Source organism: Muscardinus avellanarius, assembly GCF_963383645.1.
Source record: "Muscardinus avellanarius genome assembly, chromosome: 1".
NCBI classification, from domain to species: Eukaryota; Metazoa; Chordata; class Mammalia; order Rodentia; family Gliridae; genus Muscardinus; species Muscardinus avellanarius.
Genome location: NC_137786.1, coordinates 218246668 through 218263214, shown reverse-complemented (window position 1 = coordinate 218263214; position 16547 = coordinate 218246668). Strand labels below are relative to the sequence as shown.

General features: G+C 53.1%; 1 protein-coding gene across 2 annotated transcripts in view; it reads right to left on the bottom strand.

The window, feature by feature from the left end:
• Positions 1–5278: 5278 nt before the first annotated feature.
• PRDM11 (PR/SET domain 11) overlaps positions 5279–16547 on the bottom strand; it is a gene marked incomplete at both ends in the record, with an annotated part of 46129 nt that continues 34860 nt past the window's right edge. The window contains 3 exons of one of the 2 annotated variants that reach the window (XM_080706234.1): positions 5279–7443; positions 8592–9218; positions 13022–13209. In XM_080706234.1, the coding sequence (XP_080562360.1) occupies positions 5279–7443; positions 8592–9218; positions 13022–13209 (2980 nt within the window). The remainder of the gene's footprint in view (positions 7444–8591; positions 9219–13021; positions 13210–16547) is intronic. The other variant, XM_080706235.1, reaches the window with a different exon arrangement.

Here is a 16547-nt window from a genome sequence, read left to right as displayed (position 1 = left end):
AGTTAACAGTGGTTGAGTGGGTGAGGGAGGCCAGGACGGCTGCACTCCAGAGGCATGGCCTCTAGGGGGCAGCAGAGGCATCCAGGGGGAGGGGCCACACCCTTCCTGACCAGTCCTGATCCTGCCTGCACCTTTTGCATGGCCACCAACACTGCGCATTCCTGGTGGGGGAGGGTATTGGGGAGTTTGTACAGTGGTCCCTCCACCAGGGGTCAGAGATCACACCCTACTGCCAAGCATCAGTGACCACTTAGGTGCAGGCCTGTGGCGGGGGAGGTAGGGGCCGCTTTGGGGGATCTCTCCTTTCAACCTCAGGCCAAGCCTGTGGGAAAGGAGAGAAAGTGCGCAGGGCAGCCGGGACTCAGCCACCCTCCTCTCCAGCGCTCCGGGTAGGAGGCCGCATTGCCAGCAAACCCTGCCTGCTGGGCGTCCCTGTTTCCCCCTGGAAGGCTCTGCCTCTCCCCCTTTGCACTGCAGGCAACAGGCTTCCCCGCTGCTCTTCCAGCTCTATAGACTCTATTTTTATATCTATTTAAACATAGAAATGTATAAATATATAGGATATTATTTATAGATATATAGACGTGATTTACTCTTACTCTGTGTGTATACGTCCTGTATATGTCCATATATACAATATATATGCTGTAGTATCAGTATTAGATACTGCACACACCCCTGCTTCCATGCACTGCCTCCCAAGGAGACCGGATTGCATAGGTATTTCCAGGGCCATACCACTTAAAGGGACAGGGTGGGGAAGTGCCAGGTGGAAGAGGAGGGCCGTACCATTTCCTCCCAAATGGGTACTTTTTCTCCCTCTGGCTAACATGCAGAGATCAACTCAAGGGCTCCTTTAAAAATCATCGCTCCATCCACTCATCTGTAGCACCCTGACCAACAGAGGGCAAGAGAAGGGTCTCCCCCGAAGCAGGAGGAGGGCCTCTTACATCCTTTGATATCCCTTCTCCTCCAGGGCAGGAGGAGGCTGCCAGGCTAGAATCCATCCAGTAGAACGCCTGGAATGGGCATACCTAGCTCTGCGCATACCCTCCTATCATGTCCGAAAGGCCGGGCCTGCCTCCTGGGGGGGCCCTGGGTATGCAAGAGGGCCTTGTCACTGGAGCCTTCTGCAAGGTAGGGTGCATGGACCAAGAAAAAGCACGGATTCTACTGGGAAATTAACCCAGACCACGACTCAGACCAGTTCTAGAGGCAGAATTCCTGTTCCTAGAAGGGGTCAGAGGAATAACGGAAGGGGTGGGGCTCTAGATGAGAGAGGCTACATCTCAACCCATTGGGCCACCTCTTGAGGCCCATCGGCTCCAGGTGGATAGCTGACATGATGCCCAACCCAGGCCCAGGTGGGCTAAATCTGTGGTGCATCTCAGTGTTTCCACTAACGAGCTCAGCCTCCCACACACGTCCCCCGTTTCTTTCTTCTTGTATCACCTCCAAACAAATGGGAAAAAGACTGCAACATTGCTTGAAGTACACGGTCTTTTCTCTAAATTAAAGGGTTGGCACAAGCAAGTCAGAGGAAGGGGCTCAAAATAACAACTTGATGTGGAATCAGGGAGCAGGGGCTGAGGGCAGAGCCCCCGCCCCCGAGCACCACAGACTGGACTTGGCCATCCAGGGTCCCGGAGCCCCCTCCTGCCCTCCTGCCCAAGCGAGGATGGAAATGAGGATGCGCTTGGCTTCACAGGATCGCAAGGGCAGCCGATTAAAAAAAAAAAAAAAAAAGCAGCTGCTGTTTCTGATGCCTGGCCTCTCGTACTCCACCAGGCAGGCAGGATTCATGGCAGAAAGGCCTGGGCTTCCGTTTCGCAGGCGCTAGATGGCAATGTGTCTCTTTCCTGCCATGAGGGAAGGGGGGATCGCTTTACTCACAAGGGCTCCTGGCTCCCGCCCGGCTCTGCAGTGTAGGTGCTTGGCACAGCTGGCCACAAACCTGGATCTCAAACTTGATTCCACTTTCTACCCTCTCCACGAGCCAAAGAAACTCACTGATAGTCACCCAGTGGCGGCCAGTCTCGGCCTCAGAAACACTGTTCAGTCCTAAGCCAGGGCTGTGCTAAAGGGCTCCATCTTATCTGAAGTGACCACATTAAGGAGGCCAGAACCACCTGCTCATAGTTTTGCTACCCACCCAAGGTATTAGGCCGGCCAGGCATGTGGTTCCTGGGCCAAAAAAATCACAAGTGATCACAAGCAGAAGACACAGGATGTGCAGCAGGGCTGAGAAGACAACTTGTGTAAACTGCAGTGGCGGCGTCACCCATGCAGTTTCCTGGTTACTCCTTCTCCTGAGGCAAAGTGGCGTACAGAGTATCTGCCACAGCCCAGCCCTGGCTGAACTCATCAGAAGTTGTGAGCACCCAGAGTTTGAGAGGCACCCTGCTGAACTTAAGCCCACCCTCCAGAGCTCAGCTGCTTCAAGGTCCTGAAGCCTTCAGGGGGTGGAGCATTGACTACTTATAGCCACATGCTACTACTGGTAGCTAGCTCTTCTAGGCCCAGAGGCAGGTCACCAGCTCCCAGTGCTCTCGGGAGATGCAGGGTAGGCACCGGCATGGGCTTCGTTTGGCCACAGTCTCTTGGAAGAAACCAGTCCTGGCCCCAACTAGGTGCATAGACAGACACTGATCTCTCCTGGTTTCACAAGAGTGGTCTGGTCCTCCACTCCCTGAAGAAGGTCCCCATGCAGCCAGTGTGGAGGTGCAGGGGGGAAGGAAGCGTAAGGCAACTGTCGGCGAGAAGGAAGGCTCTCAGCCCACGCTTTCTACCCGCGCAGAGGCTGCCTTGCCATCCCCTCTGCGATTCAGTGACACTCCCTAGACCAACTGTAGTCTGTGCGCGTGGGGAGACAGGGGGTCCCCAGGCAGTAGGGGAGAAGGAGGGACCTTGTGCTTTGTGAGAGCATCCCATGTGACCTTGGCCCCAGTTAGGCTTTGGCCCTGGTGGGCGGAGCCAGTGGAGGGAGATTCTGGCTCAGAGCCAGCAAGTGGAGCCAGGCTAGGAGTTTCAGAGCATCGGGGAGGAATGGGGTTTTGGGTACCTCCTGGCTAGTTCCTGCTGGTGCTCGGCTTGCTCAGAGGAGGGTGGGGAAGTATGTGTGCGGCTGGGGAGGGGTGGGGGTGACGGTCACCAGGCATGGGTGCATTGGTTCTTGAAGAAGGCAGCATATGAGGCCTGGCAGTGGGACAGTTGAAGAAACCCAGGTGGGGTTTATTTTTTGTTGTTTTTTCAGGTTTTTGTTTTGTTTTGTTATAACATGCTACATCACCATTGAAAACGAAAACATTTCAAAAATAATATAATATATATAATATATATAATGAAAAGCTATCGACTAGCAGCAATGATTCTAAAGTTATCTTAGCACCAAGACCATGGGGTTTAGGGGAAGGATGTGTGAGGGATGAGGGCTGGCAGGACCAGGAAGGGGCAGTGGCGTTCAGTGTCGAGGACATTTCCCCTACGGTACTTGACAGTGGCCCAAGGCCTCAGAGACAAAATAAACCAAGAAGGAAGGAAGCCACCACAGTTCTAGAATGTCTGAGCCAAGCAGGTGGAGGGCACGGGGGCCTCGCCTGCGACCCGATCCCCACGCCCTCCACCACTGGGGAGGGGCAGCTCTCACAGAGCCAGCCGGGGACTCGGGATCCAGCTCTCCTCCCTCCACCTGATAGGACCTGCATCTACCTTACAGGATCTCTGCACATAAAAGATGCACACATCAGATGCAGAAACACAAACAGAAGTTTCTAACAGCTCACGCACATACTGGAAAACTCCCTTGCGAGGTATACTGGTAGTTGAATGACCGAAAGAGCACAGATCAGACTCCTCTAGCTTAAACCATTTCTTGCCCCAGGGAATAGGCAAGTGGCCATTTCTAAAGCTTATATGATGGGTGTGTGTGTGTGTGTGTGTGTGTGTGTGTAAGCTGAAGCCATGAGAGTCCTGTCTCACTTTCTCTTTTCTTCTTTTCTTTAGGACATCTCTACCCTGCTCTACCCTGTTCAAGAAAAGGAAGAGTTCACAGGAATAGATACATTGCTCAGTTCCCACCACCTTCCTGCCAGGCTGCGGTGCACATGGTCAGCCTAGATGCAGAGAAGACAGACCTCCCTCAGGACTCTCACTCGAGCTACGTATAACCCAGGGCATAGCCTGCATCGACAGCTCCTGCCCCTGAACTGTATAGCAGATACTTGATTATTAAAGGAAAACAAAATACCCCAACATATTATATGATTATAAAGACACAGTATAAATAATTCATGTAAAGTGAATATATACTTTTCATTTTACTTGTTTTTAGCCAAAAAAATCACTGCCCTCTTGGGGTCTGGATTTCTTGGCTCTTCGTCTCCCCAACAGCCCTGGATCTGAATGGAATTGTAGCATCTTATCCTCTACCACAGAAACACAGGAATGCAAAAACCTCACCCCTTCTTCCTTTCCCTGGATTTCAAGCTTGGTTGTAAGGCAATTTTGCCTTGGGTAGAACAAGTAATAACTTTAGCATTCAGGGACTAAAGGAAGAGAATCGGCCACCCAGGGGTGGGAGAGGTGATGAAGGAAGAGAAGGTGGGTTCACAGTTTGACGACACTACTGTTTTCAGGACGGTGAAGGAACCCTCACGGGGAAATGAGTAAAAATCTGTCAAGCTGAAGTCGGGTGGGGAAGAAGAAAGGTCAAACACCCAGGGAAGATCCATGGCCCGCCCGTGGAAATCAGATATCCAATTCAGCCGGACCAGAGGTCAATGGGGAGGCCCAGAACCCTCACCACCGTTAAACATAGGAACATTAAGAAAAGGCAAGGATGTAAACCCAAACCCAACCCGAGGCCCTCCATCCCGAAACGGTGACGTAAACAAAGCGCTACCTAAAGACGATGACGACAACGACAGAGACCCGTCACTTTAGCTGATGCTGTGGGTTGGCTGTCGGGAGAGAACGTGTGTGGCCCCAGCACATGCTTGGTGAGTAAAAATGAGCGGCGGCCACACGCGTCGCAGCTGCCAAATGTTGGAGACGAGAAGAGTCAGTTTCTGACATTATTCCTTTCTGAAAGCTTCCAGTAGCTTCTGGTGGATATGTCACCTTAGTTTTTTAAAAATTTTCAGTGTGGGTTTATATATATATATATATATATATATGTATATAATATAATATATATTTATATTTATATAATATATCAAAGCTTATGAGTATAGATTAAAAAAATATTCAACAGCTTAGTGAACTCTGCAGCGCGGGCTCCTTACATGTCAGGGTAGAAGTCGGCCCCGTGGTCCATGGTGTGCAGCGCGGGCTTCTGCTCCAAGGCTGACATCCTGCTGAGGACCTCGGCCGACAGTGAGTAAGTGTTGCCAGACTTCTCCTCGAACCAGCTGTCCAGGGCTCGCTTAGCATCAAAGTTGGCGATTGGCGGTCCGTTAACTGCGATGGTCAGCAGGTCGCTGAGCTGCTCCAGGGTCAGGCGGGAGCGGTGGTTTTTTCGGACCCGCTGCAGGGCATTTCGGCCTTTCTCACAACAAGCGGTGGAAGTGGGGAGGACTTTCAGGACCTGGATGATCTTGTTCAAGAGCGGAAACCTCTGCTTGTACTTGCAAACGTGGCCGATCAGGTCTTTGAAGCCATTTTTGGTGTAGTAATCAGCCTTGAGTTCCCGCCACTCCATCAGCAGACTTCCCCGGGGGTCCAGCCCTTCCCTGCAGACATCCCTGGAGAAGGTCGGGATGCCCTCCAGGTGGTCAAATATCTGCACCATGTCCTCCTTGCCGTAGCTCACCAACTCCTCGCTGCTCCTGGGCCAGGTGGCCAGGTCAAACACCTGGCAGGCCTTCACGAAGATCCGGCTGCGGGAATCGAACCTCTGCGCCAGGATGACCTGGGTCTTCTGGCAGATCTTCTCCCTGATGGACTGGAACTTGGCTTCGGCGACCCTGAGATTCTTGATCGCAATCCCATTGAAGCTCTCTCGGAAATTCTCTTCGAATTCCTGCAGGTACTCTCCCGGGGAGTCGGCCAGCCGGCTGATCTCCTGGATGGCCTCCTCGATCTTGTCATCCACCTGCGACACCAGGAGGTACTCGCCCTGGAAGACATAGGCCAGGCGGGACAGCACAGCGATCACGTCCAGCAGGAAGTAGATGAGCTTGACGGACTGGTAGTCCATGAGGAACTGCAGCAGGGCCAGCGCGATGGCCGAGGCGTCCGCCCGCTGCGTCTGGCTGCTGATGTCCTTGAGGTGGGCCACCACCTCCAGGTAGTCCTTGATGAGGGCGTTGAGTACGTTCTGCTCGCCGATGATCCAGCGCACGGCCCGGATGTCGCCCAGGAACTCGGTCTCCTCGCAGAGGGTGGCGGCCGTGGAGCGCAGCTCGCACAGGAGGCGAGGCGAGTAGCGGTAGAAGCTGAGCAGCTGCTTCAGGTTGTTCTCCAGCTCCTCCAGGCACGGCAGCTCCTTCCCGCTGATGGCGTCCAGGATCTCCAGGTGGGGCCGGTGCACCATGAACGGCAGGCACAGCAGCCAGGGCAGCGTCTTGCGGATCGTCATGAACATGCTGGCGCGCAGGCTGGCGGTGACGTTGGCTCCGTCCACGCCCAGGCCCACGGTGGGCTTCTCGTCCTGCAGCCGGATGCCCAAGGCAGAAAAGGCCCGGTCGAGCGCCTGGAGATAGCTCTCCGTGCCAGAGAAGCCCAGCTCCTGCAGGGACAGGAACTCTGTGGCCGGGGGCCCGTCGCTGCTGGTGTACTGGACGTACACGGCCACCGTGTCGGCCAGCAGGTCGTCGCTCTGGCCATCCAGGATGATGCTCAGGCAGGGCGACTGGCGGATGCGCTCTACCAGGTCTTCCCGCAGCGCCCGGGCGATGTGATGGATGAGGATCTGGCAGTCTCCCTCGTTCATGTACTGGTCCACCACCTTGAGCTCGCACTTGCGCAGCAGCTCGGCCAGCGGCCGGAAGTCCAGGTAGGGCCTGCCCTCGAGGGCCAGGTGGTAGGCGGTGTTGAAGAGCAGGGTCATGTTGCGGCACATCTCCTCCGTCTTCTCCGGGTGCATGCGCAGCTTGTACAGCTGCAGGCACTTCTTGTGCAGGTTGCTCTGACTGTGCAGTTTGATGGTGTGGATCTTGAACTGCTTGGAGCCGATGATGAAGGCCGAGGTGCGGGAGGACTGCACGGTGTACTGGCGGCACACGTGGCACCACATCTCGTTGAGCGTTGGGGAGTACCTCAGGAACCAGAACTTCTTCAGCCACTCCTGCTTGAAGCGCCGGATCCGGCGCCCGGTGGCGGAGGACATCTTGGAGGGCTCGTCGGTTGCGGTCATCATGTCATTGGAGACGGACTCATCGGCGGAATCGACCTCCTGGTCGTCGTCCTCCAAGATGGCGGGGCCGGAGACCATGCTTTCGGAGGCTGGAAAAATGAATGGGGAAGAAATGTTAAACCTGGTACCAAGAACGTACGCTTTCCCCAGATGAGCAGGGGATGCTGCCTGAAAGCGTGTTCCACGCTGTTTAAGTCAGAAGTCCACCACAGCCTCTGAAGGATGGAATCCCAGCCTGGAGTTGGCCTGCGGGCGCTGGACATGCAGCTTATCCAGCTCTGTGGGTTACCCCTGGTGGCCTTCGGTCACCCACACCACGCCCCAGGCTGCCCACCCTCACCCTCAACTGGCGGGTGCTGCAGGGATTGCAACTTTCTGTGTCAGCCGGACAGTGTAGACTAGAAGAGTGGCTCTGATCAGGAAGAGGAAAGGCACATGAACTATTCCCAAGTGACACGTGGAGGAATGGGGACTCCCACGACCACCACTAACAAGGCCGGAGAGGTGCACCGCCCTACAGTGAAGGCAGCTTGGACGTGGCCCAGAGCGACTTCAGGGTCAAAATGCATCTGCGGACGCATGCTTCAGATATCTGAAGCGCCTGATTCTGAGCGCAGGGGCGTGGCTAAGAGGGGGAAATGCTACGCAAACAGGCTAACTCAGCGGCAGCTGAGCGCTGAAAACCTCCCCCAGCTGTCCACCAAGCATTAAGAGATTCAGGCAGCCGGCAAGGATGGACGAAAGAATCCAGCGTGAGGCTCTGGACCCCTGGTTCTCATCCTCAAACTCCAGGCTGGGGAGCTGGGACCAAGTGGGGTGGGAAAGGTTGTGAAAGAGATAAACAGAGGTGTTTCTGGACTGAGTTTGGGATCCATGAGAGCTTCCCCGCAGGTCACCCTGCTTCGGCCTGGAGAGAAAGAAGTTGGGCTTTGGGTAAGACGTCAGTAGGACCACGAGAAAGGCAACGGGTCAAGAACACAGCACACACCCCTCCTGCAGCGGAACTTCCTTTATTGACAAGGAGGATACAGGGCAACCCACGCAGCATCCGCCGGAGCTGCAGGTGGCCCGGCCACGGCTCCTGTGGACAAGATTCCCACCCAGGGAGGCCAGCTCCGCGGCGCGCTCCTCCGGTCTCCAGGAAGGCGGTGCCAGCAGAGAGCCTCCGGCCACCCTCCACACAGCCCACGGTGCGCTCTCCCCTCCGCCAGGATCTATCGCATCCACACCGACTTACCTGCAGGGTCTGAGAACTCTGGGAGCTCCAGTACCTGTGCTGGCAAGACGGGGGCATCAGGAAGTTTCCCAGACTTAAGCATGTCTAGTTCTGCCTGCAGTTCCCGGACCTTCTTCTTGAGTCGGATACAGTTAGGGCAAAAGGAAGTGGTGGGGAGCTCGTGAGGGTCAGACGCCAGGGAAGCCTCCGCAGGGCTGTCGGCCTTGAACGACGAAGGCGCCTCTTCTTCATCCTCCAACGGGCCTGGCTCCTTGGTGGCCCCCTGGGGCATCTTCCAGTCCCCCTCCCCCTGGGTCCGGCTGACACTCTGCACGCCGTGGGGCATGGTGGCCGCACACCGACTGTAGGTATCGTCCTGGTACTTGGGGACTTTCCTGATGACCAGCGAGGTGCTCAGTGCCGGCTGGCGGGCTTCCGCCTTCGCAGATTCCAGCGAAGCCTCCAGCACGTCCTTGAAAATGAGGTCGATCTTCTTCTTCTTGGCTTGGGGATGTGTGTCCCCCTCATCCAAGCCACGCTTGTAGGGACTTTTGCCCTGTCTCAACACGGGGAGGTGAATGGGCCCCCTCAGGTCTGCTGGGTTATCCAGAGCCTGCTCGGACTTCTCTCTCTGCAACCTCTTCTCTCCTAGGAAGGAAAACCAGGGCGTAAGGAAGTGGGGAAAACCCCCAAGCGGAGGAACCCAGAGAAACCAAAGTAGGCATTCTGCGAGTGGGCCACACGGCGTCCCTCCGGAGCTTGCCTCGGGGCCGGTGTTACGAAAACGGGTGGACGGAGGGAGCTGGAGCCATAAGACCCTCAAAGTGAAAAGAGTGTTTTGAGAAGGAGTTTTGAAGAAGCCTCGTGGATATAAACTTTACACTAAGTTGAGACATCTCTAGGGGAGAGTAACCGGAAGTTCTTTCAAAGGTACTTGCCATTTTACCCTAGGAGAGGAGATCCCACTTAATCCAGCTGGGAGTGGCTCAAAGCCAGATAATAGGGATTCTAAGCCCAGAAGCTTTCCTTCCAGCCCTCACAACCAGAAGACAGCACTTCAACTTGGTAAAAGGTACACAGGCAACACCATGAGCCCCGTTCCTTCCCGACCCTGGCTGTTATGGAGACGGTCCACTTAGGGAAAAGTTCATCCTATAGTGACTGACTTTTCAAATTCTAGCAATCAGAAGGCTCCGAGCATGTGAGAAAGCAGGGTCTGAACCTCTTGGGTTCTCACCAGGGACAAGACCAGAAGGAGAGGCTCTCCAAGGATGCCTATGGGAGATGCCTGAAGGCTCCGAGATGGCAGCCTCTAACAAGACAAAGGGCAAGGTAGCCGCCACGACCAGAAGCAATCTCAAAAGACAGTTGCGTTTTCTTACCTGGAGAAAGGGGCGTGGCTTTCTATTTTTTTTTCTCCCACACTCATGAATCACTTTAATTCACTTTTAATTGCTTTGATGGCCTTAAAAATGTTGGTGAACTCCCCACTAGTAAATTACTTTAGGCTGGTTCTTTAAAATGGTCAGCATCATATCACAAACTGCTATAGAAGTGCTGACACTCCCTGTGGGTGAGATGCTAAGGAAGTAAAGGGGCCTCTTCAGCTGTCGGAAAGCTCTGACAGCAGCTGTGGAACCTGGAAATCTCAAACGCTTTCTAGATCAGGGGCCGGGTTCCCGGTGATGTATCTCTGAGCAGTGACTTGACCTATATACATATTGCAACCGAGGTTCTCAGAGCAGGATTTGCTAAAGGCTCTGAGCGAAGGGCCAGGGATCTCCATGAGCAGTGCACACGGGTGTACCTCCAGGTTTCTTACAAATAACAACATGAGAGCGATTAACCTATTCAGGATGTCCCTCCCTGTCCTTGCATGAATACTTAAGGGATAACCTCATCTTCAAGGCTCCTGGAACTGAAGCCATTCCCCAGCTGAGCTGCAGAGAGAGAGATGAAGAGAGTTTGCTTTTTTAATAATTCAGTGCATTTGTCTTATAGATCACATAGGCATCTGCCCGTTAGGATGGGCATCCCTCCCACTTTCTCAGGGACTAATCGGGCAGCCAACCGCTGAGGATGCAGGAAGGTCAAGGCTACAAATCACCAGGGACTCTCTATGCCCCTCTGTTCAAAGACAAATCCATTCAAATTTCCTAGCATGGGCAGGAGGCTGTTTGGCCTGAAGGCTTCCATGAAACACTTTTGGGTCAGAAGTAACCTCTCAACATTGTGAATCTGATTTGAAAGCCTCCGTGAACTATGAGAAAAAATAAACAAAACAGAATACAACATCTCAAAGTCAATGAGTGACTAAAGTCAATCAAGGAACATAAATGTTTTGAATGCAAGCATGAGATGTATCCTGTCTTTCAAAAGTAACCACAAAGGAAGAATATACGCTCTACTCAGGACATGGTTCTAGGCTCCAAACCATGTTTCTACTTACTACGGACTAATAACACGTGTTCTGGAGTACGTAGTGTACCAGCTCCCAATTACAAAGACACCTCCTTCTCTGTAAGCCCTCAAGGGTTGAGCACAGGGGATCTGCTTCCAGAGCAGGACCGGCGTGCCAATCTCAGACACCCAGTGTCAGCTAACACCACAGGCTACAAAGGCACAAGGCAAATGCCACTCAGCTCCACCACTGTGCCCAAGGCCTCGACTCAGGGCTGAGACGGCCCCATGACTGTCCTGCGGTGGCTCTCAGCTCCCTGCCTGCTTCCTACTGCTCAGCCTGGCCAGCAGTGGACACTCTTTCCTCCCGTGTCTTCACCCGGCTCCGAATATCTCCTTGCAAGTGTGTCTTGCAAGGCGCCTGCCATGCCTCCTTTGAGCCACCACTCCTGGAACTTCACTCCCTTCTCCTTGGGGTCTCGGGCTCTCTGTAGATGATGAAGCTTGGGGTGTTTTGCAGAAAACACTGGGGGGAAAGAAGGAACATTAGGAATCCAGAACTCAAGAAGATTACGGCCAGGGGATGGAACCTGTGTCCTCAGATGTGACTTCTCTTGGCTTCCTTTTCTTCTGGTAGTATGAGTTCTTTCAGAAACTTCTTGGCTGGCTTCATTTACTTCTTCTTTTATCCGTTCCACAAAGATTTAGTGGGCACCTACTAAGCTTCAGAAACTTTCACAGGCGGCATCTCCAGAGCTCAAGTGGAAACCACAGCAACCTCATCACAGAAGCATGCCTTCCCAAGGGGTATCAGCGGGTGCCCGACCCTGGACCCAAAGAAGAGGTAAGGGTGTCTACCGGGTGTCTTACTGCCTGTCCAGTCACCAGGTACCTTTTACCAAGCCACACAGCAGCTGTGCCTTCAGTGTCCACAGCTTGCTTGGCTCTATTCCATCTTTAAAGAAAGTTAAATTTTAAGGAGTCACTTCTACCCCCTTTCCATCTTCTCCACTTATATTCCAAGTGAAGACTTATTTCCCTTAAGTAGCTTGGCTAGGAACATGACATGGTAGGCCTTGGGCACAGCCCGAGTTCCTGGGACCGAGTTCCTGGGTACTTGAATGTGCGGCTTTAGTGCAGAGACGGTCCCCTTGAAAGAAGGACCTGGACACACCCATTTACATGGCCAGGATGAGAATGGATATAAAGGTTAGGGGCCGGGGAGTATTTTAAACCTTTTCAAATGATTTGTTTAGATGGATACTCAACCCACCAGGCTCCCCATGCCTAGGGCCGCCTTGCCACCCTTCCCAGCCTTCCTCAAGAGAGATCGTTCTCTTTCACATGGCATCTTAGGACGATACAAGGGGGAAGGGAGCGAGAGACTGGTTTAGATATCTGAGAGGCCACTGCAGGCTAGAGCTTAGAGCCTGAAGCCAGACTGCCTTGGGTTAGAGAGCCAGCCCTGCCCGGTCTAGAACGTGGCCCTGAGTGTCTCGTACCTGGTGTCATCTTGGACACTTGTAGGATGGGGCTAATGATCCACATGGGATCCTTGGTACCGAACGCTTACGGCTGCAGGCTTAGGCAAGGGTCAGGGTGAGCACTGACCTAAACGTGGCGTGCACCTTCCCCCCTCGACTCCCCAGCGCACACTGGTGGGGTAGGGGCCGCTGCGTCATGATTACACAGAAAACCCAACTTGCACACGGAAAGTGCTCACTAAATGCTACGACTGCTGTCATGGCATGGAGGTATCAGTAATTCGTCATATCTTTTCATCAGTTTGAGACGGGGAAACAAGATCAGAGCTGACAAAACAAAATTACCTCTCTGCAGGGCTGGTCTCTTCCCAGGGCTCTGATATGCACGTGGTGGGGGGTTCTGAGACCATCTCACAGCGCAGAGGACACCCAGCACGACCATGGCCTCACATGGAGCGTCTGGACCATCCCGTGCCCTGAGCGGTCCCTGTCTGCGTCTGCTGGGAGCTGTCTCTGCGTCCAGCCCCATGGTCACCTCCCTGTGGGCATGGCCTCCCGGGCGCTCACCTCTTGCCAGGTTCCGGTGGATTGTTTCCTGGGACATGCTGTGCAGGCGCTTCATGTAGTCCTCGCTGTACCAGACCCGCAGCCACTCGCCTGGCCGGATGTCCCTGCATGCCCGGAAGTAGATGCGCTCGTGGTGCTGGAAGGCCAGCAGGTTCTGCTCCCTCTCCTCCCGGGAGATGACCACGTACCTGGGGGTGAGGGAGACAGGTAAGACTCTCAGGCTGCCCCTCTGCTAGTGGTTACAGGTCAGGACTGCGCGTGCACGCACGTGGATGCCGGCGAGGGCTGGGGAAGCCGCTACCCTGCTCAGGGAAGGAGCCCTGGGCCCTCTCTGTCCTGCCGCGCTGCTTCCTGAGACTTTGAACAAGTCCCTCAACCTCTAGGAGTCTCTGTTTTCTGATAATGGAGACAACACTGAATCTGCCTGCCCTGTGTAAGTAAGTTATGCTAAGCAGAAGATTCAACAGTGGATGTGGAGGCGATTGGAAAACAGATCATCTCTGCTTCTCACTTAACTTTTCAGTGCTGGGAATCAAACTCGGGGCCTCGAACGTGCGGGGCACACCCCCAGTCCCTCTTCACTGCCTTAACTGCAGAGGTCCTGAACATCAGCAGAACTCTGGTGGTGGTGAGGCTGGAGACCCTGAGCTGTCTTCAGTATCTCACAAAGCCCAGCAGAAATAACCCACCTGACAAGGGTGCCCAAGAGATCGTTTACCAAATGTCAAGGATTAAAATCTTTATAGAGGAGAGAGGAGGGAGGTAAATAAGAGATGACTAGAGGTTGGCTAATCTAACTAAATGATTGAAGGTAAGGAAAATGAGGCTCGCGGAGGTTAAGTAACTTGTCCGAGGTCACACAGCTAAAAAGGGGAGATCCAGCTTCGCAGCCCAAGCTTTCCCCAATATCACTCATGAGCCATGGTTCCTAGGTGGGCGTATAAAGTACCGACTCCTCAACAGTGTCCAGATAACCCAACACGTTCTGTCAAACTCATAATCTATGCATCGCCCCCATCCAGTGTTCCTAAAATGACATTTCTGCCGTCCAACCTGCCACCCGACCCATCTCCAAAAGGTGGGGTGAGGCTGAGTGGCAAAGGGCCACAGGGGATTATTTGGAGTTCTAGGGTCCATGCCACGTGAGCATCTAAGAAGTTGGTAGTTGAAGCTAACCCTTTTGCCCCGCGTGCTATGGTTCTGCTCAAAAGTCAGGGAAGAACTCAGAAGTCTGACTGGCAGAGCCCGGGGAATGATGTTTGAAAGAGTCCATGGGAAACAGTGATTCGCAGAAAGACTTTAAGTGGCCAAGAGATACGTGAAAAGTACTCAGCATCATCCATTAGGAAAGGAGCCCAGGGCGGACACGGTCTCGCTGGCGCAGACGTTTTTCAGCGATACTATTCATGCTGCTAATGGTGGTCTGAAAGACATCTCCCGCACTGACGTTGCAGAATAAACTGGCACGGCCCTCTGGGAAACAAACTGGCAGCCGGAGCAGGAAGACGTGGAGCCGCCATGCCAACCCCGCCTCCCACCCCGCTGGCTGCTTCAGTATTTATAAAGGTGCCAGAGCCCAGCACCCACGCGGCTTGGTACACGATGGAACGTCTTGCATGATGGACCGTTACGCGTGATATGGTAAACAGCGTGGACGAGAGTAACGAGGCAAAAGCCATTCACCCCGTGCTTTCCATCACACTTTACAAACCACCTTCGCTACCGCTTGGAGGAGAGATACAGTGTTTTACAGTTATTATCCATTACGGATGGATCTTCTTTGTAATTTTCTGTACTTTCCAGGTCATCTTAATAACCATGTTTTGCTATTTCTCTCTCTCACACACAAAAAGAAGAGAAACACACAAATATCAATTCCAGGATGAGGTCACAGTGATAGTCAGAGTGGCCAGTAGCACCGAGGATCTAGACGGGGGACACCCCCAGGACTGGGCCAGCGTCCTCAAACCTGTCCTGCCCTTATTGGAAAGAGGCCCCTGCAGAATCTACTCAGCACAGACAAGGAGGAGGCTGTTGCCTTATAAAGGGGTCCACTGGGATCCCCAAAGCCATCCATACTGTCAGAAAAATGTGCCATGGACCCCAGAGGAACTAAGAACAGGCAGATGGGAAGGAAAACACTGGCTTTGGATGCTCGGCTTCTCAGAGGGCAGCAAGTGGCAGGTTCTACCCTGGGAGCAGGATTTCTGGTGCTGAGATCCCCAGAACTTGCATCTTGTCCCAGATCTTAGCCTCAGAGAATCATGTTCTATGAATCTGACCTCCCCGTGCAGTGAAAGCAATTATTTCTATGCACCCAGCCTTGAGGGCATTAGCCAAGAACTTACAGAAAAGGAAAGAGAAGCCTGGGCCGGCAGAAGTCCTCTCTGTTACCACGTCCCAGTCCTAACTCTCCAGCTACAGAATTGGCCTTGTCTTCATACCGGAGAATTTTTCTGAATGTCTACATTATTTTCCAGGGTTTGACATCCAGAAATACCCAGCCTGGTGGATAGTGCAGAACCCCAGTGAGGTAGCACCAAACATTCCTGCTCCCAGTTCACTCCATTCACCTTTGTTCTCCAAAGAGTCATGGGATCACAGAGCACGCAGAAGGAGAAGACTGGCTCCTTTACTCCTTCCGTTGGCTTCTACACCGCTTCCAGCTCTCAGAGCTGGAGTTATTTACCCATCACTCAACTTGAAAAGGAAATGATCACTCGGGAACACATTACCATCGGGGATCTATTTACTCAACGTCTAGAGTGTCAAAAAGTCTTAGAAAGATTCAAGTGATTTTCTCCTTCTACCCCTGGGTACTTTTCTAGCCAACAAGAATCGTTCTTTAGAAAGAGCACCCTAGGTCTTTGCGGATATCACAAAGTATTTTCAAAGGCAGGTCAAAATGTGTACAGACTCTTATATTTGGTTGTGTTAAAACTTGGCATTTGAAATAAAGATATATATATATATATATATATATATATATATATATATATATATATAGCAACTCTCAGTGAGCTACAAAATCCATTTGCCTGCCAAGAACAAATGTCTATGCAGTGTAACTTTTGAGGCAAAGCGAAATAGAGCCGGTTAAGTCCCAATACCCATCACCTCTGTCTTAACTAGTCTCCCCGTCAGTATTTGGTGGTGATGCCTAACCACGATCCATTCTCAGGGGCCGCCGCCCGCGTTGGTGATAGCCCCTGTACGAAGGGCCACACCTGGTCCATCACGTGGCTGCAGGTAAGCAAGAGCTTCCCCGGGAGCCAGTGTCTTTCTCTTCAGCATGGCTGAGCAGCTTAACAAGGTCTGGTGCTCCCTTGGCTAGCAGTTCAAATCCCACCTCCATCTCTGAAGCAGCTGAGGGGCTGGGTAGCAGTGGGGGAGAAGACAGGGTTCTGGGCTGGATCTTTTGTGAGGACAGCGAATTGTTTTTATTCCAGCCTCCTTCCTGCTCATAGGTACTGGATGGATGAGCACAGAGACAATTCTCAGACCTCACCTGATGTGTCTTAGCAAA